The sequence below is a fragment of the Nannobrachium achirus genome (assembly GCF_963921795.1).
Source record: "Nannobrachium achirus genome assembly, chromosome: 4".
Lineage (NCBI taxonomy): Eukaryota > Metazoa > Chordata > Actinopteri > Myctophiformes > Myctophidae > Nannobrachium > Nannobrachium achirus.
Window position 1 is genome coordinate 41,840,449 of NC_137813.1, and position 27,791 is coordinate 41,868,239.

The 27,791-nt window shown below is 41.7% G+C and overlaps 1 protein-coding gene across 1 annotated transcript; it reads left to right on the plus strand.

Moving 5' to 3' along the window:
* The first annotated feature begins 188 nt into the window (after positions 1–188).
* On the plus strand, positions 189–27,735 carry map3k14a (mitogen-activated protein kinase kinase kinase 14a). Its single transcript, XM_080724126.1, has 16 exons — positions 189–235; positions 9,473–9,727; positions 10,071–10,146; positions 10,283–10,508; positions 11,355–11,741; positions 12,109–12,243; positions 13,272–13,401; positions 14,301–14,429; positions 20,939–21,043; positions 21,705–21,862; positions 22,411–22,561; positions 24,045–24,359; positions 24,480–24,589; positions 25,430–25,568; positions 25,696–25,796; positions 26,280–27,735. The coding sequence occupies exons 2-16, from the start codon at positions 9,481–9,483 to the stop codon at positions 26,439–26,441; spliced, it is 2,571 nt and encodes an 856-aa protein (XP_080580252.1). The 5' UTR covers positions 189–235; positions 9,473–9,480; the 3' UTR covers positions 26,442–27,735.
* The last annotated feature ends 56 nt before the right edge of the window (positions 27,736–27,791 follow it).

Consider the following 27,791-nt stretch of genomic DNA (forward strand, 5'->3'; position numbering starts at 1 on the left):
CTACTGTTATGTTTTATTTTTACCATTAACATGTAAAGGAAAACGTGTATGCAGAACCAACGCTTCTGCTGCCTGCAGAACTGAACTTGAAAATTACTTTCGTTTTTCACTCCACTCCTCTACCTCATGACGCAACTGTTTCCCACCAAACACTGTAAACTGCATGTGAACTGAAGTGCGCACGGCTCAGCAGCAGCGATCGGCCGACGCCTATTCAGTGGAAACCAACAACTCGGTAAGTCAACGATCCTTTGTTTCATCCACTCGACAAAAGTCTAAACAAACGTTAAAGTGGGTTCACTTGATTTCAATATTTATGTAAGTTTGTTGCGGGTGGCTAAAGTATAGATGGCTACATTATTACGCTATGTGAAATGGCGGGGGTGTGTAGGATAGGCTGTAGTGTAGTAGTCAGCCACAATAACTTTATGGGTCTATATAAAATACACATAAACTGCCCAGATGACATTTCACAACATTGTGTCAATGCAACACTCGTCTAAAAACACTTATCAGGCCTATGCTGGATATTATACAGCATTATGGCATTGTATTATTGTAGTTACTACTTATAGTAGTAGCCTAATGGTGAACGAATTTTCATAGCCTGGAGTGAGGACTTCCGCGCACGCCACATAGCCTATCTATGCACACGTATGATTATGAAGCAAAACAAATGAGCAACAGTGTTACATGTTAAAGATATAGCCTACTTACATGCTAAAGCCTAGATATAGCGCTCGGTATAGAATGCTGTGATATTTGAGTCTCGTGAGCAGAAGTTAGCTACTAAGTAGGCCTAGACTATTTAGTATTTACTTATAAGTAGCCTACTGAGTACAATTTCCAGTATTTACTTCTAGGCACTATATCTCAGATCCAACTATTGTACTTTTACTCCATTACATTTTCTTGAAAACTTTAGTTACCAGTTACTTTTTAGATTAATTATTATTACAAAACATGCATTAACCACTTCAACCTTATAATATACAGTACATTTTGGCCATTTGAAAATAGCAGATCTACAAGCTGACAATGCCTTAAAATAGAATTCAGGACTACTCTTTGTAACAACAGAGTATTTCTATTGCAGTATTGATACTTTTATTAAGCAAAACATGTGAGTAGCCTACTTTTTCCACCACTGTATCTTTCTGTAACATTTCAAGGAAGCTAAGAGATAGGCATTTTACATTCATCTCTATATAACCTACCTACAAACATCTATGGGGTTCTTTGTGTACATCTCATCGCTTTTTTAGGTGAAGTGTTTGTGATCCAATCTACCAGTAGCCTATATGATAGCCTATGTATGCATGCTGCATGTCTGTTGCTGCTTATCAGCAATGCACACAGTGGTAACTTTGTGGTAATAACAAGGTGGCCACCTAACTCATGGCCTGCTCCTTGAAGCTATAACCAGACCAGACCTGGCTCTGTCCTCTTTGGGAAACCATGGGTGTCTTATTAGTCCGAACTAGCCCTTACCCGTTCAAAGATATGAGCTCCAAAATGATGTGCAGTGTGTGGGTTATGGGATGTGCACTGTGCATACAGTATATGAGGGATGGAAAGTAACTTTAACTGGTGCTTGCATGATAATATGTAGGAGCATCAATGTAAGAAATACCCGTTTCGTTTAATGGCTACAGAGATACACCCCCCCCCCCCAGCCCGCCCGCCCGCCCACCCACCCGCCTGCATACACACCCGCCTGCCTGCACACACACACACACACACACACACACACACACACACACACACACACACACACACACACACACACACACACACACACACACACACACACAGAGCTGGTTAAATATGTTGCCTCATGCTAGATGCAGAATAGATGTGCCTCATGCTAGATGCAGAATAGATAGTAGATACACCATAAAAATGTTAATATACAGTATACGATTTGTGAAAGTGACAAACGGGCTTCACAGTTATGTCAGGTGTGTTCATATGCTAATGGTGATGCGATTTCAGATCAATTGCTCCAGCCGCTGAGGAGAAACGCTGTTTCAGACAGACAGACACTCACTCACTCAGACATTTCGAAAATTATATGTTTAATGTTTGATGTACCTTGATGAAATGAAATGGCCTGTTTTGCTCCAGTGTATGTAGAATGATCAGCTTAACTTAGCTCTATTCATACTAACTGTACTAAACATCATTTATCACAGTGGTTCTCAACCTTTTCAGGCCACGACCCCCAAAATAATCATATTTTAACTGGGGACCCCCCCCCCACTCTGACGAGCACTAAGAGTTGAGGCATTACATTTCGTATAACACGGTTCTATTGTGAAAATAACAGATCTACATTTTACAACGCCTTGCGTTGGGAGGCGTTGTGAGCATGTAGATTTTTTCACAATTTCTGACTCTAATATTTGACAATTTGATCAATATTTAATTTGTCATTTTAGAGGTATTAAAAAGTCCTCAAATTGCCACGTTAGAAATGTTCATATACCCTCTATATACATATACTGTATGTTGGTTTGTTAACTGTTGAGTAAGAAAACGATTTTGTACATTAAGTTAATCAATTGGGGACCCCCCAAAATAATTTGGTGACCCCCCCCTGGGGGTCCCGACCCACAGGTTGAGAACCACTGATTTATAATACGTAGGCATATACAGTAGGCTATCAGTAGGTCTAATAATAGGCTACTACATACACAGCTATTCATACTATATTACATAGTGTATGTAGTATGGTAGACATTCTGCATATCGGCTACAACAAGTATAATCATATACTAACTGTAATAGTACATAGTATACCATAGTAGGCCTATAGAATTCAGTGTTCTCAGTTTCTGACCACTATCAATGTCTATTTATAGTACTAATACTTATTCCACCATAGATGTAGAGTAGCTAGCATATTAACTACATACATATCTATGATTCACTGTGTGAACTGTGATGTACTGTATGTAGGCTACTGTGTGACCAGTGACTACAGTATGTAGGCTACTGGTACTAACTGTACTAGTGCATAAGCCACTTCCCAATTCAGAGTGCGCACCCACCCTTCGCAGTTCAGCCCTAGCTAGTATAGTACTAGTGTAGTTAGTGTACTGTAGAGTGTACTATTACTGTACATAGTGTGTACTATGTAGAATTATCAGCAATCTACAAGACAAGTTATTATTGTTAATACTTTTATTTTATTGAATTGTACAACAAGATGAGTACACTTATACAGTAAACACATCTTTCATTAGAGATAAAGGAGTTGTGCAGTGCAGGTGAATTTAGAAACCCTGGAAGGGCTTATATGAGGACCGCAACTTTTCTTTACATTACATTATATAACATCATTTTATTAACACAAAGTTAAAATACAAAAACTAACAAAACAGCAGAAAAAGAAGGAAAGTAGAGTAAAATACAAAAATCGAACCTCTGTTCGAAGTGGAGCTGTGTGTGTGTGTGTGTGTGTGTGTGTGTGTGTGTGTGTGTGTGTGTGTGTGTGTGTGTGTATTGCAGTTGATGCTCAGGGCAGGCTAGACTCAACAGCACCTCTCTGGTCACCCAGGGTTACTACATACAGGCTACATACAGACCCACAGACCCACATACCCACCCACATACCTACACACACGGCCACGTATAGGGAGCTTGTGTTCCACACAGCTCCAAAAAAACAACAAAAAAACATGCCTGTTCGGCTAGTTAGTGTGGTTAGTTTATTTATTTGTTTTCTTTTGAAGTCTGATTGGGAGGATGATCCAATTATTTGTTGGAAATGAGCGTTATTACTATGAGTGTTTTACTGCTACATTCAAATGTAAACTACCGGTAAGATCTAAGACTGACATTTGTGTCATCAAGGCCAATTTTACAATGACCCTTGTGACACAGTAACTCACAAGGTCTGTTTAAACACTGACAAGTTATGATAATATTGCCACAGGGAATTTTCTTTCTATTAAGCTTAAAAGTTCACCGGTGAATCACTAGATATTGCACCAAGTCAAGTTCTTTCCAAGAAACTGAAGTACCAAAAACATCTAGCATTCTGAGTTATTCTACTGCAGCTGCATCACAAACAGAAATGTGACAGGAAAGAAGTGAGACGTCAGATGACTTTCTTATATGACAAACTGAGAGAGAGAGAGAGAGAGAGAGAGAGAGAGAATGTTACCAAAAAAATCGAACCTCGGTTCGAAGTGGAGCGGTGAATTTGAGCAGCTGTACCCTATGTGAGTGAGTGAGTGAGTGTAAACTGTGCCTGTGAGTGAGTGGTGAGTGTGCCTGGCCTGCACAAAACAGCGCCCCTCCTTTAACTAGTGTGTTGTGTGTGGCCACTCAAGGTATTGCCAGGCTACGGACGGACACGGCCAGCCAGCCAGCCAGCCAGCCACCCACCCAGCCAGCCACCCACATACCCACGGACATACCTGTCTATTGGGAGCGCTTTCACCGCTCCAAAAAAAAACATTTAGTGCGACTGACATCCAGAATGTCGGCAGGCTGTTGAGGTCATACCATTCAAGGGCACTGTCCTAGAGTATGCCTATTGGAAATAGACAAAAGTATGCAAAAGACATGAGATAACATATTGTAGACAAAGACTGAGGTTATTCTACAGTGTTTCATTCCATTGTGGTTCAAAACCACAAACCATGCTAGATGTCTTCATTGGACCCAAGCACGCATGGTTTATAAGTCTGGAACGTACGCAGTCATACTACATTGATAGTTACCCAGGACAGCTGTACTGGTTCACTCAGCCACTGTACAGTAAATTCCTAAGCATTCATTTAATGAAGAAGAACAAAGTACACTCTCTTACCTAGGTTGTGTGGGACTGGTGGAAGTATCAGAGCTGCTTGTGTGGGTGCCATGGCAGCCGTAGGTTATTCCATTCAGAAGATTGACATGCTGAAGAAATGTGTGTGCTGTTAACATTAAGGGTCCTTAGTAAGGGCTTTGGTATTCTGCTTATCTGAGTGGGTGTATATTACTATTACACAGTCAAATACTGGGTGTTCATTTAACTCTGAGAGCGTACAACTGTAACCAAATGGACCTGGCCCACAATGGTCCAGCACAAAGGGTTTCCACGGCGCCTCACGCCAAGTTTAGGCTGGTCCGGTGCATCTTAGGAACGGGACTGGAATATCTAGAAGGAAGGCACTGGCGCAAACTCGGACTGTTAAAGCCTTTTTTTGGAGCTGTGTGCAGCTCCCTATACATGGCTGTGTGGGTCTGTGTGTGTGTGTGTGTGTGTGTCTGTCTGTCTGTCTGTGTGTGTGTCTGTGTGTATGTAGCCTGACTTCGGCGCGTAACTAGTGCCGCACCATTTACGCCACTCGCGCAATATATACATCAAAATGTGCGGCTCGGCCGGGAATGGTGTTCTATTACCTTTCGTTCCGATCCGCCTTACCATGCCGACGTAATCGGCAAAAAACGACGCTTAATTGTCCCCATTGACTTATAATGGGACAATGCAAGAAATCACTTTCAAGTATTTTTCTCTCGTAAACCATAGGAGCTACAGTTTCAAACCTCGGAGAGGAGATTCATAATGATTTTAAGAATGAATCGAAAAATAATTACATCACTCGGCCTCATGGTGGCGCTATAACGGCCCACTTTACGTTTTGCCCCGTAACTCTTGAACCGTAGATCGGAAAATTAAAATTCTTTTTTCCCTGGATTCCTTGGGTCAAGACGCATCTCCCCATATAGGCCACGCCCATTTGCGCCAGGATAGATTTTCCGCCATCTTGAATTTTCTCCAAAACACACTTTTTGCTCCTTTTCCTACATATTTTCTTCAAATGTCACAAAAATCGGTACACATGATCTACACACACACACACACACACACACACACACACACACACACACACACACACACACACACACACACACACACAGCTCCACTTCACACGGGTGTGATTTTTATTGACAGGGTGCAGGCAAATAAAGTGACAACGTTTCAATGTCAATACATCTTCGTCAGGTCATGTGGCCACAATGGTCCATTTGGTTACATTTAAACTATCTTGGCATTACAAATCTGGATAAATAAACACTGTAGATTTGACTGTAAAGAGTCAGTGGCTATACAGTTGGCCAGTGTGTGTTTCATTATACAAACAATTGCCCCACTCTCAATAAAGTGCTTATATGTAATTTTGTTAACGATCTGATGACAGGGCCTCCCAAAGCGTTCTCGAGTTTCTTTGTCCTTTAGTGGTTCTTGTATGAGTAAGTTGTTATGGTTGCCAGGTTCTTGAAAAAGGGAAGTCAAATACAGGAAGTGAGATTATTCCGAATAGAGAACGAAGGCCAAACTTGAACACTCAACCTTACAGTTAACTGTCAGCATTTGACAGATTTATCCTTTCTCTCTGAATCGTCTTCTCCATATTGCTGTACCTTCCTGAACTGGGTCAATTTCATGTGCTGTATTTAGTGCCAGGCGAGACAGCTTGGAAATCAGGTTTGAGATATAAAAATAACTCATAAACGACAAATTTATGAGTTGGCTACATCAAAGCCAGAGGTTCTGAAATTCTTAATCTTTGTATATTGCAGTGATTCCGAAACGTTTTACCTAAACTAATGAAAATAGCAGATGTACAAGCTCAAAATGCGTTGTGAACGTGTAGATTTTCTGTTCATTTTCACAAGTTGTTTTTAGATTTTCATAAAATGTTCAGTATTCCGTTTTTTCTTTTGGCCATCCTTTAGTCTTGGTTCTAAACTGTTCCTCTGCAGGGCTAGGCCTTGTCATAAAAATGATAGCAGAAAGCAGAGGGGGTTGAAGTTCAGAAACTCCTCCCAGATAATAGATTGAAGCTGGTGGTAGGTATGCACACGCCGGACCATAGTTCCTAAATAGACTAGCTATCAACATTATATTGTAATATGAGTATGATTAATGACAGTCTTTTACCACGGTCCATCTGTGATTCTTATCTGTGTACACAGTGCTATGATACCCAGAACCACAACCAATTTCTTACAACAAACTGCGGTATAAGACGTTGTCCAACTTTGTGGTCAGTGTGGTTACAGGCTCAAGTGTAGAATAAGAGCATAACTATTGTTCTTGTGTTTCACAGTTGTTTTTGGTGACTCAAATCACGACTTCAGAGTTAACTGGATCCATCTCGAAATGAAGGGCAGTTCAGTGCGTAGATCAACAGATTGTTCCATTATTTAGATAAAGAGAAGAGGCCGAGCAAGCAGGCCAGCCCTGCTGGAGGGAAAGGAGGGAGGGGAAATGTGGGGAAATGGAGATGCATTTCCCATAAGTCATTGTCAGCCAATCACAGCTCCTCCCCCTGGTTGGCAGAGAGCCAGGATCAAGCGACGCTCAGCAACCGAGGTGCACGGCAAGATTACACAGAGGACTGGAGCAGAGCAGAAACACAGATAACTTTGGACGTTACTAAGAGAAGACAGAGTTTGCAGATCAACACGGAATATCCTTGTTTTACCGCTGCAAATGTCAAGCTGTTTAGTCCGGATACCCAGTAGAAACAATAGAACAGACCGGCCTCTTTCGGTATGTGTAGATGCAACCTCCCCCTCCTCTTCTTCAAAGTCTGTTTATCTGTTATGCTATGTTCAGTGAGTTTGTCTCTTCTTGAAGTCATTTGGGATGTGGTATTGTGCTAAGCTTTTGGAGTACCGGCGCTTTTAGCAGTAGTAGTATTTTAAGATGTATTTTATATGATATTATATACAGTATATATCGTATGATATTAGAGTGCAGTCACCTCAGAAGGACAGTCAAAGAATACATTTTGAAAATGCTCAAAATACAGTGTTTTATTAGGAAGATGTCCTTTTAATATTTTGTTTCAAGTTCAAGGTTCTTTATTTTTAAGTCTTGTGTCCAGATACATAAGAACACATCTATACAATGTGTTTCAGTCTATCTACTCAGCAATAAGTGGCAGCAATCATAAGGCTAGTTAGCAGGCATACACTTGTCACAGCTCACCAACTTCTACCTTTTAGGGCCTCTGTGAGGAATTTCTTTGTGCAGAAAATGGTCAAAAAAGCTGAGGGACAGAGAGAGACTGATGTCAAATACAACACACACATGATGCAACAGGCTGCAACCATAGCTCTCTGTTGAGTTCTCTGGACACTTCTAATTTCTACCCCAACTCCTTCCTCTTCCTGCTTAAAGAACTTTCTTCTTCATTCTTTACCTCGTCGAAGTCTGAGAATATGTGAGCATGCACACATTAAAGTTGTTTTTATGTTGTTAACCACGTAACCACAAACACTAATTCTAAATCTACAAGCTCACAATCTACAACACATTGTGAGCCTGTAAATCAGCTTTTTTTTTATTGTTTAATACATTTCCAAGCCACCAGGACCTAATCATTTGAAAGTTTGATTTAGTCATACCCTTCAGTTCATTAGTAACCTAACGTGTATTGTGTTATTTAACCACTTGAACCCCACTGAGCATCCATATTCTGCAGGCAACAACACTAGCCAGATAGCAGATCGTTATGAGCTTGTAGTTGTAGATCGCTTTTCCTGGTGAAGAGATTTGAAAAAAAGTACAGTTGCAACTCTGGACCGTTTTACCAAGTGTGACCTTGGTTTCCTGTCTCAAATCTCAATGTCCTGTGGCAGTCAGACAGTGTTTGTACTTCATAGCGTAAACTGCAACTTTCCAAACAAGGCAAGGTTTGGGTTTCCTGCCTCATCTACCTAGTACCACAAAGAATGCCTCTCTGGATTTACAAATATCAAATTTCTATATATCAAACATGATTCCTAACCGCTGTATTAGAGCCTGATATATCTCACTTTGAGGAAGCTATAAACATTAATGATTTGTATTTCATCACAACACAAAGACTATTATTGTTCCATTCTGAGCAGGTGTGAAGATCAGTTGACAAAGATCTCAGCTTCTAGCACGCTTGATTGATTACTGTTGGTGTGCCCTGCTCTGTATCGACACGACAGGTGTGTGATTGCTTACATTTGCAGACGAGTGATGCACAATAGCCTGAATTGCAGGTAGTGGGGCCGTTACAGTGTATGACTTTGCATCCACGATGCTTATAACAGTGGTTCCCAAACCTTTCAGGTAGAGACCCAAAAGAGACATTAGCCCGGGACCCAAACGAAGTGACGCCTTGTGAGCTTGTAGATCGGCTATTTTCACTACTACTTAAACATTTGTTTTCTAATTTATGGGATTTCTTAGATTTTAGTTTTATTTATTAATTAAATTACTTGGAAAAATCATTATATATATTTTTTTATTCATGAAACTCTTTGCTTTTGGGGGAATGCTTTTTGAAAATGTTTTGCCAAAATGTAGGAAACAAACAAATTAAAGGATGAATAAAAATGTGTCCACGACCCACAAATGTGTCCCGACCCAGTGTTTGGGAACCAGTGGCTTAAAGGCTTATAACATTGTTGTCCATGTCTTATACTGCAGTTGGTGAAATGGCGGTGAGGCAGAGGATCCTAAACTCCACCGCGCCATTCTCTGGGTTGCCCCAAGCCAAGCTGAAGGGACCCTACCAGATCTGCCCGACCCCAGACGAGGGAACAGAGGAGGTGGAGCAGCAGCAGAAGGGAATCTTCAACTGTAGCAGACTACATAAACTTCTGACGCAAGGCACAGCAGAGCAAGTGGGCGAGGGGCCTTTGATGAATGATGAGAGTTCTTCATTTATTGCTCAGGCTGAATGTAAGTATGACTTGAACTGAGCCATTTAAAACAATACACTGAACTTCTGATAACAATTCTTCTGGAAGTCTGCACAGTAAAATCCTCAGCGTTCATTTAATTTGTTCCTTATTTTATACTAAAATTGCAGATCTACATGCTAACAGGTTAGCTAGATCAGCTCTTGACTTTTGCCATTTTTGCCAATACTGACCTATATATTGACATTTTCAAAAACAGGGACTCCAGATTGAAAGTTGTTAAATTAACACTGAGGATTGTATAGTGCGTGGGTCCATTTTTACACTCTCAAGAGTGAAATGAACACTGTGTGCCCTGTGTGCACTGTGTGCCCTCTCTGTAGGTGAAACGCAGGACTCCCAAGAGTTCAGTCCCTCCTGTTCCTCCTACGTACCCTCCCCCAACTGCTTCAGCAGCAGGTATGACATGATGTTTCCTTCCATGACAACCCTCCAGCATTTTCACTTCTCCTCCCACCCACGTCTCTGTCGTGGATGTTGTTATTGCCATAGCTGCAGTTCACACTGTTTTCCACATTTGGTTTCTCTTCCCCAGCCTGTCCTCAGAGCACAACAATGTTGCCTGCCCGAGGACGGCTTCCGTCCAGGAGCCTAATGGCTCCCAAACGCGACTCAGCCCCAGGAAGAAGCCGCGGAAGAGGCAGAAGCGCAAGGAGAAGAAGAAAGAGGAGAAGAAGGAGGAGGAGAAGAAGCGACAGAGACAACGTGTGCCGTCCGGAGTCCCTGAACAGGAGAGTGGCAGCTCTGTTGTCCAGCTGCAGGTGTGGAAAAAAACATTGCCCATGTTTCATGCCCCACAAAGAGACCTGTAGTCACTACAAAAGCCCATAGCTTTACAATACGTCTTATTATATAGCCACCACTGTTCAAGAGTTCCATCCGAAGAACTGATATATTTAACCTGTTAATAATGTTTCAGGGATGTATTGTACAGATCTCAAACAAATATAATCTACTTCTAAGATTGGTTTGCTCACCAAGGTGCTGATTGGTTCCTCTTGTACAGTGGTGGACAGTAACTAAATACATTTACTTGAGTACTGTACTTAAAGGAGTAGTTCACCCTCAAAAGTTTTTTTTCCTATTGATTACTCATGCCATGGAGACTTGAGTTCAATAATATCTTTAGTTTTTTGTCGCATTCCTAAGACAAAAATGTGATTATAGTAAACTTACCCTGACGGTTTCCCCATCCAGGGTCCCCATCCGGAATCAATGGGGGTAAATTTACTATAGTCACATTTTTGTCTTAGGAATGGACAAAAAAAATATTATTGAACTCAAGTCTCCATGGCATGAATAATCAATAGAAAAAAAGTCATTTTGGGGGTGAACTACTCCTTTAAGTACATTTGGTACTTTTGACTGCACTATATTTAAACGGATCCAAAGTTAAAAAAATATATTTTGAATTAACCACTTAAGACAAATATAGTGAAAGTAACCAATCTACAAGCTCACAATGCGTCGCAGAGTGCTGGGTTGTGAGCTTGTAGATCTGCTTTTTTTCCCCCTTTTTTACCGCAATGCACTTATATTGAATAGAAAATGTACTTCATAATTTGCAGCGGTTTAATACTTGACTATGTCCGCCACTGCTCTTGAAGGTGTGCAACAAGTCTTGCAGAGGGAGACGCAGCAGCGGCACCTCCTGCTGCAGCAGCATTGAAAGCTCAGAAGTGCAGGACACTGGCCCTCCATTGTACACCCAGCAGGTCTATCGTCAGGGTCCTGGCTGCGCTGCCTTGGGCTGGGGGGGCGTCACTCCCTTCTCGGATCTCTCTACCTATGGAAGAGACAGTGACAGCGAGTCATCCGCCAGCAGTGTGGGAGGAGACTACACGCTGCCCCTGGCTGGCCTCCGAGGCAGCGTGAGTCAGGGGGACCCGTGCTACGCCGGCCCCTTCTTCAGAGACGTGGAGAGGGACGTGCGGGAGGAAGAGGAGGAGCTCTCGGCATCCGATTCCAACGAAGGCTTATTCTTTTACAACGAGGTATGTCCTCTTTCGCTCTTTCTCCGACTGACGTGACTGAAACATAACGTCACTGTCGGCCGGAAATCTCGTATCTCCAAGTTTCAAATGTGAATGTTTTTTCGCGACGTAAAGCGCCGCTTCGTCACACAAGGCCGTCGCACTGTCTCGCACAAAAGTAGTGAAAACAGCAGATCTACAAGCACACAACGCCTCGCGGTGCGAGGCGTTGTGTGCTTGTGGATCGGCTGTTTTCACTAGTCTAAATCAATTTTAAAATGATAAATACAAAACGAACGGTATTTGGACATACAAGGTTTCCACCCGACAGCGACGATAACTTCTTTTGAAGTTACCCGGCTCACTTTGTCCTCGTTTTCCCTCTTAGAACTTTCAACCTGTGGATTCAGAATACAGAGAGGGGAGGGAGTACTTCGCCACTCAGTTCATCAAGCAAGGAGCGTATGGTGAAGTGCACAGTGGTCACGATGTCAACACAGGCTTTCGATTTGCTGCCAAAAAGGTATTCCAATATCCCTCCATTTGTCCTTCTCACGTCTGTAGACATGTAAACTGAGTTCAATGTGGTTGACAATAGGGCTGTCACAATTATTACATAATCGTCTAATCGCAATTATTTGACATAATCGCGATTATTTTTCATAATCGTCATAATCGTTTCATAATGTTCATAATGAAAAAAATTCATATATTTCTTTAACTGTTCTGCTGCCCTTGACGACGCTCACCGTCAGTGAAAGGGTTAATACCATGGCGCCGTTGACGGCGAGGACTGTCAATCTTACTGTATATACAGTAAAGATATTATTACTTACCGTACGTCGCTCCGGTCCCGCCCGCATCGGTAATGTCCGCGATTTGTTTACAACGCACGTCGGGCGTGCACGCGAAGTTAACGTCCTCCATAGTAAATCCATTGAGAGGCCCATAAAGAGACTTCATTTTCTCCAAAAGGGACATTCTTATACAAAGGATGGTCTCCACTCTCCATACTATACACAAAAGCTGGGCGCAGCCATGTTCTCTTCTGGGCTCACACTGTCATGTGACTAGATGACGTAATCGTTGCCGTCAAGTGATAATCCAAAAAAACTAAAACAACCCCCTTCCGGCCCTTCAAAATAATAGCGGCGGCCTATGGAGGAAACGGCGTGGCACCGAGGCACCAAGCAAACCTTCAGATTAAGAGGCAGTAGTTGTGTTAAGTAAAAAAATAGTGGAAATAGCCGATCTACAAGCTCACAACGCGTCACATCGCGACGCGTTGTGAGCTTGTAGATCTGCTATTTCCACTATCATTGTTCTTTTTTAAGTATAAAGTTGTCAAATATGTCAGTAATTTCTTTGTATATTTAGGTTAGGTTATGTGTCACATTTACCATGCGCAACTTAAAAGCCTAAAAGCCAAACAGAAATGTAATTGTCAATGACAAAAACACAATTAAATCGTTAATCGCAATTATTTGAGAGACAATTAATCGCAATCGTGACAGCCCTAGCTGACAACATCTGGCCTTCTTCACCCTGCAGATTCACTTGAAGCGGTTCAGCAGCGAGGAGGTGGGTGCGTGGAGTACCCTCAGATCTCCCCGTGTGGTGGAACTCTTTGGGGCGGTCAGAGAAGGGCCTTACGTTGTCCTCTTCATGGACCACAAACATGGTAATTAACCCATTTAGGCCTAGAATTGTTTAATGCTTTTAACTGTTGAAAAATAGCAGATCTACAAGCTCACAGCGCGGCACCGAGTGCCGCGCTGCGAGCTTATAGATCTGCTATTTTTGAAAAATCGTGTTTTTTTTGCAGGTCTTTGAATATATCTTTTTAAAAGCGAACTTTTTTAACTCAAATATTTGCTTCTGGGTGGTCCCTGGTACAACATATTTTGAGATGAGGGTCCGCGGCCAAATACATGTAATTTTGGGGGTCCTTGACATGAAAAAGTTTGAGAACCACCGATTTAGAAGAAGGATTTAGAAGACACTTATAGAATCGGGTCAAAAATATTCAAAGACTTGCACAAAATGTTCACGATTTTTCTAAAATGGCAGATCTACAAGCTTGCAGCGCAGCACTCGGTGCCACGCTGTGAGCTTGTATATCTATTATTTTTTAATAGTTAAAGCATAAAATAATGGTTCAAATCTAAAGTGACACACATTTGCGTGAATGGAATAAGCTGTGCGTATTTGATATGGCATCACGTAGCCATGGTTCTTGCCCTGCCTGACCTAGCCTGGGATCGCTTCCAATTTCGGGCTTTTGATCCGGTCGGGAGCGGATGACGTCCTACGTCATTTTGTATTCAAAACGGACTACAATTTGGCCGGAACTACCGACCGGAATCAGTTTTAACCTGGTTTTGCGCATGCGCTAACTGGGATAAAACTGATTCCGGTCTGTAGTTCCGGCCAAAGTGTAGTCCGTTTTGAGTACAAAATGACGTAAGATATCATCCGGTCTAGACCGGATCAACCAACCTGTTTAGTAAACGAATACCAGGCTTTCCCCCAGAAAGCCTGGTGAGGCAAGGTTATGCCTGACCCTGTCTGTTGTTCCAGGCTCCGTGGGCCAGCTCATTGCGGAGAGGGGCCGGCTGCCTGAGGATCTGGCCCTCCACTACCACTGGCAAGTCCTGGGAGCGCTTGTTTACCTGGTGAAAAAACGAGTGGTGCATCTAGATATAAAAGGTAGGACACATACCAAGACAGAGGAAAATACCTAGTCAGATGTTCAAGTCGGGTACCAATTCACCCTTTGTCAGCCTTCTGATTGGTCCTTGACTGACCAACCAGCAGGCTCTTTCTGCCTTGTCCTGCCCTGGTTCCACCTTTTTTATGTTGAATTTACTAAAAACATCATTTTTGGAGAAATGAAAACATTTAAAAACATGCCCAGTCACTATACTGAACCTGACCTGAGAGGCTCCTTTTTACTGAAACCAAGTTTAAAATGAGAATTGAATACACAGAATAACAATAAGAAGCAACTGAATTTCAATGGTAGTGGATGGAGAGAAAGGACTTTTGTCCCACCAAGACACAGCAACCAATGGGTGCGAAGAGGGGCGGGACAACGGGCGGGACTTGACAAATGGTGAATTATCCCAGTCAACCCACTAGATAAGACCTACCCGTATTTTCCGGACTATAAGGCGCACTTAAAAGCCTTTAAATTTCTCAAAAAACTACAGTGCGCCTTATAGTCCAGTGCGCCTTATATATGGATCATTCATTGACATTGACATTCCCTTTAGCACAGCTCCATCTGTTTGATGCATAACGCAACGGTAGCGTCTATTATGTGCGCCTTATAGTCAGGTGCGCCTTATATATGAAAACAGTTTGAAAATAGACCATTCATTGACAGTGCGCCTTATAGTCCAGAAAATACTGTATTTATTAAATTGTACTTTGTTGTGTAACTGTGTCGCAAAAACACCAAAAATGTTCAACATAATTTCTAAGAACTGCCACATTGTTTACACAGTGAAAATGAATGTACATGAGAGTTCAAGGAATATTCTGTATATCAGCCCTGGTCTCTAGAAATACCATTCCGTGATCACGGATGTTGTTGTGAAAAACCGGTTCGGCAGAGTGAGTGAGAGACAAATAAACCCTTTTTTATCGCATAATAACACATGATTCAAAGTGCTGCACGTGTCCTAGGTTTGTATTGTACCTCCTCAGTAGACAGGTACAAAACAAGTGTTGCTTGTTGCCACGCTGCGAAGGAAAGAGAAGTTCAAATAACTAACTTTTCATCAGCAAGGTGCTATAAGTAATATTTTTGGTTCAAACTAAAAGTTTTTTGTTAAAAAACTTTAAGCTCTATAAACTAAGGGTGACCAGATTGACCGCGGTGGTGGGAAAGTACCTTACCACTGCTCTACCCAATCGACCGTGGGTCATCGATTTATATCCGATAGAGAACCCATTCATCAGCTTCAATTATTGTCTGCTCTTTTTTTTTGTTTCATCCATTCTCGATCCATTCCAATTTCACTGGTTCATCCTGTATCCTGCATGAGCTCTCTCTCTCCTGATTGCATGAAATTGGTATCCCGAACATGTATTTTCTGTTTTCTATGAGCTTGCACATCTATTATTTTTTAATAGTTAAAGCATAAAATAATGGTTAAAGTGGTTCAAATCTAAAGTGACATACATTTGCATGAAATTGGTATCCCGAACATGTATTTTCTGTTTTCTAGTGCTGGAGGGACAGGGAAACCCTCTATAGCAGGGGTCTTCAACAGGGGGTCTGGGACCCCTAGGGGGTCCCCAGAGTTACTATAGCGGGTCCTCCAAATTTTTGAGTGATAGAAACTTTGTAACCACTTGAACCCTAGTGTCCATATTCTGGGAACTGTAGCCAAACATACAGACTATCTACAGAGACGATCTACAACGCCTCATAGCGCGAGGCGTTGTGAGCTTGTAGATCGGCTATTTTTGGTAAAGAAGTTTGGTGTAGAGGGGAAAAGGAGCAGACTAATACACAGTGAAAGGTCAAGTGTATTAAAGGGATATTTCACTTTCAAAAAAACTTTTGTTAATTTTATCATCTAATCAGGCTTTTATGAATACCCTGAACAGTTTTTAATTTGCTTGATTGAATATTTAGATATTTGATGTAAATGTTACCAGGCACTCCAAGCTTTGGCCTCTCCCCACACACACACATTGTAACTTCAAACTTCATTTTAACCATGATAGATTCATTAAAAACACCAATTATTTTTTCTGGTTACTCATACTACCCTCCTAATATGTGAGCAGGCCGTGTTTTTTCGATAACTTTTTTCATTTATTTTTAATAATTATTTTTTTGTATTTCATTTTTTCCATTTTCCCAAATAATTATTAAAAATAAATGAAAAAAGTTATCGAAAAAACACGGCCTGCTCACGTATTAGGAGGGTAGTATGAGTCACCAGAAAAAATAATGGGTGTTTTTAATTAATCTATCATGGTTAAAATGAAGTTTGAAGTTACAATGGTTGTGTATGTGGAGAGAGGCCCTTCCACTGCTCCCTGTTGAAAGTGGAATATCCCTTTAAGTATTGACAGTTCAATTGGTTAAATATCTGAAAATATAAATTGACATGAATCCAAAATACACTGATGATCGTGCTGTCAAACAATGATAAACTATGGAATCTCTGAAAAGGTTGTGGGGGTCCCTGCTTGGGGGGTGGGGGGTCTCTCTCTCAACTAAGGGGTCCTTGGCCTGAAAACGTTGAAGCTGCTCTATAGCTATACACGCTATTCCTGGCTACGCCCCCTACTTCCGACCGGAAGCCTTATTTGGGCTTTATTATTATGTTTGCGATTTCCCGTTTACGTTCATCTGATCTGATTCTCGTCTCAACTGATCAGATGTGATTAATTGTTTTACCTTGTAACTGATGTTAAACAATGCCACTGAAATTGCAACACTCATCCACTCAGCTGATAAATGACAGAGTTGTGATGATGCACATCCATTTGTAACCCATCTTGTCTGTCATTCAATGTTATGAGTTAAAGCTATACTGTGTAAGTTGCTCAACTAGTGGTCAGTAGCATTATAGCAAACCGCGGTCGCGTCTGCTTTTTTCGGCCGTTTTTCGGCCGTTTTTCGCCGCAGACCGGGCCTTCAGACCACCGCGTCCGCCTCGCCTCGCCAAGACCTATCCATAGAGGTCTTTCGTGTCCCTCTACGAGTCTCGGTTGGGGAGATACATGCTAGACTCCTAGCCCATTGTAAACACTGCAGTGTATTTCCTGAAGAGCTCGGCAGTGTATGATCTGGGCTTTGATTGGCCGGTAGGGAGACACGTGTACAGAATGATGCATATGACGTAATTCTGCCGGGAAAAACAGCCCCGGTCACGGCCACCAGGGCTCAGTAGAACACATATAAAGAAAAGGCTTTGGGAGCTGAAATGAACAGAGTGGGTGTTCTAAAACTTTAGAGATTTAATAATTAGGACAATTTTAAGATTTGTTTTATTAAAAAAGTTACATAGTATAGCTTTAAAAAAAAAAAGAAAAAAAAAAAAACAATTTGGAGACCTTTATATCTACTTATTTGATCTACAATGGAAACTATCCGCAACCAGTTTACCAGTTTCTCCACGGCAACAACAGTTGGTTTTATACTAACATACAAATAAACAGATTGGTGTATTTGAACGCAAGCGTTGAACCAAACTATGGTAATATGGAGCTATTTAACACTTATTTTAAAAGAATATCACGTTCACCCCTTTATCTAATGATGCATAACTAGCCCTGGTTCACGCCGTCCGTTCTGCAATACTGTACCCGTAGAAGCATGTTTAGTTAGCAATCTGGGAACCCATTTGGTTCCCTTTTGTTTTTGCCTCTCTACCTCCGCCTTTTTTGTGTAGAAACAGGAACTGTGTTTGGCTCCTCCCCCTTCTTAGTTGGAATTGCACACATGTGCAATTCCAACTAACGCTAGAGAGAGGAAGAAACATACAGAACATAAAGGGGAGAGGAAATGGAATCTATGTTCTTAAAGACATACAGCAGGGGTCTTCAAAGTTTTCAGGCCAAGGACCCCTTTGAGAGAGAGATGAAGCAGGGACCCCCCACAACCCATACATACCATATACTGTAGTTTCATCGTTTGACTGCACAATCATCAGTGTATTTTGGATTCATGTCAATTTGTGTTTTCAGATATATTTAACCACTTGAACTGTCAACACTTAATGAACTTGACCTTTCACTGTGTACTTAGTCTGCTCTACACCAGACCTCTTTGCCGAACACGCTGCGAGGCATTGTGAGCTTGTAGATCTGCTATTTTTGGCTAATGTTCTCAGAATATGGACACTAGGGTTCAAGATGTTAACATAAAAAAGGAGAAAGCTTCTGTCACACAAAGATTTGTAGGACCCCCTGTAGTAACTCTGGGGACCCCCTGTTGAAGACCCCTGACCTACAGTATATGCTATTTTTTTACTACCATTTAAGAATGGTGTACAAATGGAACCAAACCCAAAGCATTGTCTACTAAAAAAGATTTTATGAATAGATTGCCATCTCTTAGGACTTGACCAAGATAAAGACACTCCTGTTATCTGCCTAGATATTGACATGGCTTCTGATATTGCACCTACTGCGGTTGTTACTTCTCGTCCGTCTGAATAGAAATGCATCAAAACACAGTTGACCTTAGAGGAGGACATAGCTACTTTCTAGTTGAATCATTTTAACAGTAATTCCGCACATCGCTGATGTCAGCGGAAACCGATGGCAAAGAACTATGTGTCACCTTGGGTCCTTGCCTGTTATTTGAAAGTATTCGAAGAAGAAAAAACTGAAAAATAGTAAGACAGATTCCCAATAAATTATCAAAGGACCTTTTCTAAACTTCATATTTTGCAGCTGTTGTGTGTGGAACACAAGTGTCATAGATGTTAGCCCTAGATGTGATCTCCAGCACCTGTGTTGTGAAACCAGACTACCAGTGAAGACAGCAGGCTGGGAATTTCCCACAGTGTGACTCACCGCTGCTCTTTACAGAGGGCGCATGTGCACGCCATCAGGAGAGTATAGAGACCAGGGGCGTCACAAGGGGGGGGGAAAAGTGGGACTGAGTAACTAGGGCCCAAGGTGGAGGGGCCTGGAATTATTTTATACTTTAGCCATTGAAAAACAGCAGATATACAAGCTCACAGCGCGGCACCGAGTGCCGCGCCACAAGCTTGTAGATCTGCTATTTTTTTAAAGTCGTGAAAATGTGTGCAAATCTTTGACTATATGTGTTTTTAAGTGAACATTTGTTAACTCAAATTTTGCTTATGGGAAAAATAGGTTTTTCAAAAAACCTATGCAAGTCTTTGAAATAGTCAAAGACTTGGCAAAAAATGCAGCCATTTTTCAAAAATAGTAGATCTACAAGCTTGCAGCGCGGCACTCAGTGCCGTAATAATGCGTTCCCAGTCTAAACGGGTTAACCCCCCTCCCCCTATGAAGAACATTCATGGGGGGGCCCCACAGTGAATCCTTGTACCCAGGGCCCAGAATTTGGTGCGACACCCCTGGTAAAGACAGAGAGAAAGGCCGAACCAGACAGAGAGGGGGAGGGGAGAAAGAGAAGGAAGTAGTTTGCCAGAAAAAGGAGGAGGGAAACAAGTACAAGAAAGAAAGAAAGAAAGAAAGAAAGAAAGAAAGAAAGAGGGTGAAAAAAAAGATGAGAGGTGAAAAGTGAGAAAGAGAGATAGATAGAGAGAAGAAAACTTTAAGTGAGAAAGAGGATGTGCTGCAATTTCAAGTCAGTTTCGAGTCAGAACCAATACTAGCAAGGCCAGACAAACAACATGGTTTTGTACTGTGACAGTATAGGGATCAGACGCCACCTGGTGTCTGTAGTGATTGAGATAAAATAAGTTGCAGACATTTACACCTGTCGCCTGTCAGTTATTATCAGTCCCTCGTTCATTCATGCATTCATTCCACATGGAAGTGTTGGGGTCAACAGCTGTCCCATAACCATTTAAGCGTGTATACCGTCGTATGATGAATTGTATAAATAGACCATCTTCAACTTCAAGCTCACAACACCATGTGATGATGCGACATGTTCTGAGGTTATAGATCTGCCATTTTTGCTGCTTTTGAAGTATTTTACCTATGATGACATGACATGCCAAAATAGTATTCTCTAAAGCCAGACAACTATTCCACAATCTACGAATGCTACATAGAGTCTGTAACTACGCATTCGCATCCGAAAGCAGTTCACAGGAATCCTGGCTCCTGTTTGTTATTTCCGTTCACGGAAATATTATATGTTAAAATATCTTCAAATGAATGCAACTGCAAAGACAAAAAGGAAGTGGGGAGACAGACATTCACTTTATAACCTGCACTTTTTCAGTGCTTGTGTTGTGCAGACTGTATGGCGGAAGCATTTGTGAGAGACTAGCAAAATGGGGACGGCAGGATGAAAGTGGTTAAACACTCAACATCTCCCACTTTGTTTTCCTTCTTGTTCCATCTGTTTGGCTGTCATGTTGCAAAATGAATAATTTATATATTTTTATATATATATTTTAAATGAATGAATAATTTATCATTTACAACACCAGTCCCTAAAGTTTGAATGACAGACAGGAGTTCGTAATGAACGACGAACGATAAAATGCTGAATAATGTGTCTTGTCTGTTTCCTTCAGCTGACAACGTGTTGCTGTCAGAGGACGGTAAGGACACCTTCCTGTGTGATTTTGGACACTCGGAGAGAATCGACAATCATGGAAAGAGCCTTAGTGGATGCAGAGGTAACATAGTCTGAACTCATGATGACCACTTAATTATGATCGTATGTCACTTGTACACAGGGGCGTCACAAGGGGGGGGGGGGGGGGGGGGGGGAGTGGGACTGAGTTACTAGGGTCCAAGGTGGAGGGGCCTGGAATTATTTTATATTGAAAAACAGCAGATATACAAGCTCACAGCGTGGCACCGAGTGCCACGCTGCAAGCTTGTAGATCTGCTATTTTTGAAAAGTCGTGAAAATGTGTGCAGATCTTTGAATATATGTATTTTTTAATCAAACATTTGTAACTCACATTTTGCTTCTGAACTAGATATTTTGAGATGGGGGGTCTGTGGCCAAATACTTATCATTCTGGGGCTCCTTCACATGAAAAGGTTTGAGCACCATTGACATAGAAACATGGGTTTTTCGAAAAACCTTAGAAGGATTCGAAATATTCTGAATTTTTCAAAAATAGCAGATCTACAAGCTCGCAGCGTGGCACTCGGTGCCGCGATGTGAGCGATGTGAGCTTGTATATCTGCTATTGTTCAATAGTTAAATTACCCAGGGCCCAGAATTTGGTGTGCTTGTACAAATGTACAGTCCAAATAGAGAAGTCAAAACACGAGGTCATGTTCCGTGTCTTAATGTTCAATGTCTCCTGTTCTAACCGAGAGTAGATCTGAAGGGCACAGAAACTCACATGGCTCCTGAGATCGTCAAAGCCTTGCCCCGTGGAGCCAAAGCAGATGTGTGGAGCAGCTGCTGTCTACTACTGCACATGCTCAATGGGTGTCAGCCTTGGACGCGGTACTACAGCTGCATACTTTATCTCAAGGTATTCCCTCATAACCGCAATTGATAACCCACTAAAACAGGGGTCTTCAACGTTTTCAGGCCAAGGACCCCTTAGCTGAGAGAGAGATGAAGCAGGGACCCCCAGATTCCATATAGTTTCATCGTTTGACAGCACAATCATCAGTGAATTTTGGATTCATGTCAATTTGTGTTATCAGATATGTCACCACTTGAACCATCATTAACTTGACCTTTCACTCTATACTTAGTGTGCTCTTTTTTTCCCTCTACACCAAACCTCTTTGCCGAAAATAGCCGCTCTACGAGCTTGTAGGTCTGCTATTTTTTGCTAACAGAATATGGACGTTAGGGTTCAATTGGTTAATATAAAAAAGGAGATTTTTTTTCCTTAGGGTTCAATTGGTTAATATAAAAAAGGAGATTTTTTTTCCTATCACGCAAAGATTTGGAGGACCCCCTGTAGTAACTCTGAGGACCCCCTGTTGAAGACCCCTGCACTAAAAAGTAAACCTCCCATGGCACCGTTTGAATCAGACTTTGACCAAATTCATATTTGGATGGTTGCAGATAGCAAATGAGCCTCCGCCTTTGAGAGAGATCCCGCCAGACTGCAGTGACCTCACAGCTGAGGTTATACGAGCAGGACTTCAGAAGGACCCGGTCAAGAGAGCATCCGCCTCTGACCTCAAAGAGAAGACGGCCAGAGCTCTGGCAGAGGGTGAGTACAGGACTGTGTTTCAACTAGGGCTGGGCAATGTATCGATACCAGTAAGACTCCCTAATCGGGAGATAAGCGACCGTCACGTCGCATACACAAACTTTAGAAGGCAGTCGTAGCCAATCAGGAGGGAATATGGGAAATGGGACAGATCCATGTTGATGACATGACTTTAGAGATACTGTGTACGAGCATAAGTGTTGTTGTTTCCAGAAACAGGTTTTAATGACTTAAGCTATATCTTATACTTAGGGCGGCTTGCACCAACACGGTTTAAGCCTTAAACTGGTTTAAATCAAGGTTTATATTTTAATCAGCTTGCACCAAACCTTAAACCTAGTTTTCATTAATCAGGTTTAGTTTTAAACCATCCTTAATCTTGGTTTTACTTTTCATTCTAAACCTGGATTAATGTTAATCCTGTTGCACCACTACTTTAAACTTCGATTTAAACATCAATAAGGGATTAATTTTAAACTTGCTGTAGAGGTGGTTTAAATGCAAACATGCCATTGACATGAATGGGTCCCCCTCCTGTGAGGGAAGCCTCACAGCAAGCCCTACAGGCTTGCAACTGCAAGCTGAAGCTGCAGACAGCGTTTCACAGTTGAAAAAAAAAACTCATCATATTGTTTTCTTCAATACATCCTTGTACATCGGCTATTTTAAAATAGCGAACACTTAAATATTTACAGGGACATGATACAGTCAGTTGTCATGGAAGTGCACGGACTTCTCAGCCAATATGCAGACGTTTTAATTTTCGAAATCGCTTCATAATTGACAAAACTATCAAACTGTGGTGTATTTCTTTGCTTCCTAGTTCCTAGATAGCCGCGCATCACATCGCCTCGCCGCGCCGCACCGCGCTGTAGCAAGCGTCACCGTAGTATGACGGAGCGTTATAAAATTAAATATTTTTTGGCTACAGGCGCTCTTGTTAACATAGAAGGTGATAGGCCTGCCCACATTCTCCCCAAAGTAAATATAAAAGTAACGTTAATGATATTAGGCTCAAGGGAATAGTTTATTCCAGTGTGTTTACACATCGCAAATCCAAGATGGAGGACATTTAATCCATGAATTAATCGCAGGTTATAGTTTTAATCACAGGTTAAGGGTTTAATCACAGATTTGTTAAGCAATGCTTAAATTTAAGTGGTGCAACACACCTCGATTTAAAATAAATCATAGATCAACAAAACCATGATTAACCCTAAACTAAGATTTATTTAATCCCTCTTGGTGCAAGCCGCCCTAAAATCATAATAATAATCACAATAAGTCCACAGTATGACGATACCATATCAACATTTTGAGGCATTTGGTCAAAGATATTGTGATATTGGATTTTTTCCCATATCGCCCAGCCTTAGCTATTTTCCTTACATCTGCATTCATGTTGCTCGTTCAACTAGTCCTATTGTGTGTGTACAAACTGGAACATGAACGACTACAATATAACTATAATGTTGGATTGCAGTGGGAGGACTCACCAGCCCTGTCCGGGGAGCCTATGTGGAGCCCCTGCGTCTGGTCGACAAACCTCCAGACTCCCCGCAACCCAGTGGAGTCAGCTTTGAGGAGGAGGAACAGCAACACACACAGGACGGGGGGAAGTCCAGTTATGAGCTGAATAATGGCGATGATCCTGAGGATGATGAGGACAACACTGAGAAGAGAACAGATCAAGGCTCCCCTCTCCGCCTACAAACACGCTGTCACGACGAACCAAACAACAAGACAGCCAACGTCATCACCACTGTGTCTGAACTTGAGCTACGTAAATTGGAAAGAGGTGACGTTTGTATTTTAAGTCTCAATAGTCTGTGTGTGTGTGTGTACGTGACTGTATGTATATGTGTGTAAATACAATCAAGCACCTTTCCTCATTACATACGTGTGGTTTTGTGTTCAGATTTCTACCTGAGCAGCCTGTCCCAGCTGCACTCAGCTGAGATACAGGAACAGTTGCTGTCCTGCCTCAGCAGCGACTGCTACTCCAACTGGGAACCATGGGACAAAAAGGTAATCCATCATGCATCCTAAGAATTGATCTGTCACTTGAGTTCAGAGCACATGGGTGGGGTAAGTGAGAAGAACATAGTTCAGAGTTATCAATCCGGCCTTAAGATGCAAGTTGTTCATCACAGAGTTGAAACACTGTAACAGGATGAGTCCAAAGTTATAGTCCCTATAGTCTCTATAATAAATGGAGGTGCACATAACATTTCCTGGCAATCCAGCCAGTACTATTTGATGTGTTGTTGTGACAGACCAACCCACCAACACACGATCCTTAGAGCCCTGTTGCTAGTGGGTATAATCTTCAACTGTCAAAAAAAACTTTTTGTCAGATCACTGCAGGGTTTTATACCCTTTATTTATCCAGACAAGGTTCACTGAGCATGAATGATCTGTTTCAGCAACGCCCTGCTTCACACGGACACACACACATTAAAGTACAACCACAGTCTTATGATGTTGGCCACTGAGAAGCTCCACCGGAGCAGTTGGAGGTTCAGTGCCTCGCTCAAGGGTACAGAAACAGTGTTGAGGGAGAAGTGAATGTTGGTCATTCACTTCCCCACCCAGATTTCTCCGTCCAGGCAAAAAAAAAACGGGAACCGCTCAGCCACAATCACGCTCCTCTAAACTTTAGAACACCGCAGACCCTGTTATGATGGGCCAATGTAAAACATTTCACATTTTTTTCAAGGTGACCCTTCCAAACAAAAATGCTCCGTTTGAGAGCCGACAAAGATGATCTACGCATGTTAATCATTGCTATTTATTTTTTATATTTAATACGAACAAAAACATGAATATTATTATTCTTTTGTCCCCTCCTCTTCGATCATATCCTAGGACTCTGGCCGTTGGTCCCTTAGCCCTGGAGATGACCTCAGTTCTGGTGTGTTCTCCTACAACAGCCAACCAGAAGGCCAGGTTCTCAGCATGGACTGGCTGACTCACACACAGCTGGCCCCACCCCGCTGTTTTGAAGGTGAGATGCTTCATTATTCATGTCTCCCCTGTAACAACACTATAAACGTACTCTAAAAAGCCTCTGTTTTAATAACATGTGCTCTAATGTGCTGGTGTGTGTATTTCTTGCTCTGTGATGGACCCAGGAGTGGACGTGTGCATTAGAGACTTCAACAGGAGAAGTATCCGGATCAGAGAGACACGTCGGGTGAAGGTGGGCCACATTGCCACTGGAATCAGTGACCAGGTGAGAGTTCCTGCACCACCATGGCTCCAGACAAGCAACTATGCTGCAGTAGTCATGCTGGTCTAGAACTATGATGCATTAGTCATGTCGGTCCATCTAAGGAGTTTACCAAACAGTGGGTCAGGACCCATTTGTGGGTCGCGACTCACCGACAAATAAGATAATAAAGATAAAATAAATAAAGATATATTTTTCTTTTCTTTTCTTTTCTCTATATATTTAAGAAAAGAAAATGCAAAAACTTTTCATGAATTAGAAACAAATTACATTTTATTTTCAAAATAATTGAATACATAAAAAAAGACATCAAAGAAATTCCACAAATTAGTAAACAAGTGTTAATAGCCTATTTTCACTAGTTTGGGCCCCGCGGAGACATCAAATCTCTCTTTTGGGTCTTGAGCTAAAACGTTTGGGAACCACTGTTCTAAGGCTTATAATATTGTTATATTTAACCACATATACTGTATGCCCCTCACTTAGATCTCGGAGAGGGTGTACACCCTGGAGACCCCCGAGGGCCAGCAGGTGGCTCATGATGAGGAGGTGCAGGATTCTGGGCTGGAGCTTTGCTGTGTGTCTGCACCCGACTGCAGCCCTGCCTGGAGGTGGAGGATCAGAGACGGACTGCTGGAGACTAGATAATAATGTAATAGCCTAGCGCAGCTAGACACTATCTGCCTTTGCTAACACAAGGCAGCAAGCAGATAGTGTGATATTGTCTGGCTACGCAAGGCTAATAATGTAATAATGTGCCTTCTGTACATTATACCGGTATATAGTACCTGCTATGCATTCATATGGCTAATGTTCCAACCTGGCACCAGTGCTGTAAAGAAACAAAGTACATTTAAGGGCTTTGCACACAGACGCGTTTTATTCGCACGGAAAAAGCAGACGATTTCATTTTTTTTAAAGAAAGCAATGATTCTCTATGACCGAATTTGCCATACGGCAGTGCGTTTTTTCCTGATCGAACCCAGTTCGATTTGTGCGTCTTGTCGCACAAGGTAAAAACTCATCACTCCTTATATGACTCCTTTTTGGATCCGCAGCGCGGATTCCGCACAGCATTGCACACCAAATCCAATGCCTTTTAATCATGCAGCAAACGGAAAAAACGCAATTGTTGAAAATCGCGCCTGTGTGAAAAGCCCATTACTCAAGTACGGTTTTGAGGTATCTTTTTGCTTTACCGGAGTATTTCAATTTTCACTTCTTTTACTTCTACTCCACTACAATGAACTTGTTACTAGTTCTTTGTAGATTTTGATTATTAGTACAAAATACAGTATCCAATTCAGCCCTATATAAATTTCGGCCAGTTGAAAATAGATCTACAAGCTCATAATGCATCGTCAATTCTGAGCTTGTAGATCTGCTATTTTCGAAAGATTTCAACACATTTTGAAAACTTTAAATGGGACGTTTCTGCATAATGAGTACTTTTACTTTTGGTACTTTAAGTACATTTTGATACGAATACTTTTGTACTTTAACTCAAATACATTTTGAATGTGTATAACAGAGTATTTCTAAATTGCAATATTGATACTTTTACTCAAGTAAAAAATGGGTTATGTACTTTTTTCCACCATTGCAACCTGCTGCCTTCACTGGTGGTTATCTTGTTATGTGTGCCCTTTAAGGCTCCAATATCTTGTGTTTTGAGGGGAATAAATTAGTCATCATTTTCCAGTGTGCCTGCCCTGCCTTAATCGTAATTGTCAGTGAGAGCTGTAACTATGGTCTTTTTCATGTCTTTGTAGAACCTATTGTATGTACTGTACATAAAGTACTTAATGTGCTCTATGTACTGTATATACTGCGGTGAGCTTAATTTCACTATGTGGGTTTCAAAATTTCAATAAAGGCTCATCTTATGACACGTTAAAAACAATGACAATCGCTGGGATTCTTGCACTGGCCATCTCTTGTCTGTTGCCGATTCCAAATCCTAAATCAATAAAATATAATACAGAATCTGTCTTCATG

Bases quoted from the DNA above. Each gene is read 5' to 3' on its own strand.
- map3k14a (XM_080724126.1), top strand. From the start codon at position 9,481: ATGGCGGTGAGGCAGAGGATCCTAAACTCCACCGCGCCATTCTCTGGG. The intron at 12,244-13,271 runs GTATTCCAATAT...TTCACCCTGCAG, and splicing joins TTCGATTTGCTGCCAAAAAG to ATTCACTTGAAGCGGTTCAG. The intron at 21,863-22,410 runs GTATTCCCTCAT...GGATGGTTGCAG, and splicing joins GCTGCATACTTTATCTCAAG to ATAGCAAATGAGCCTCCGCC.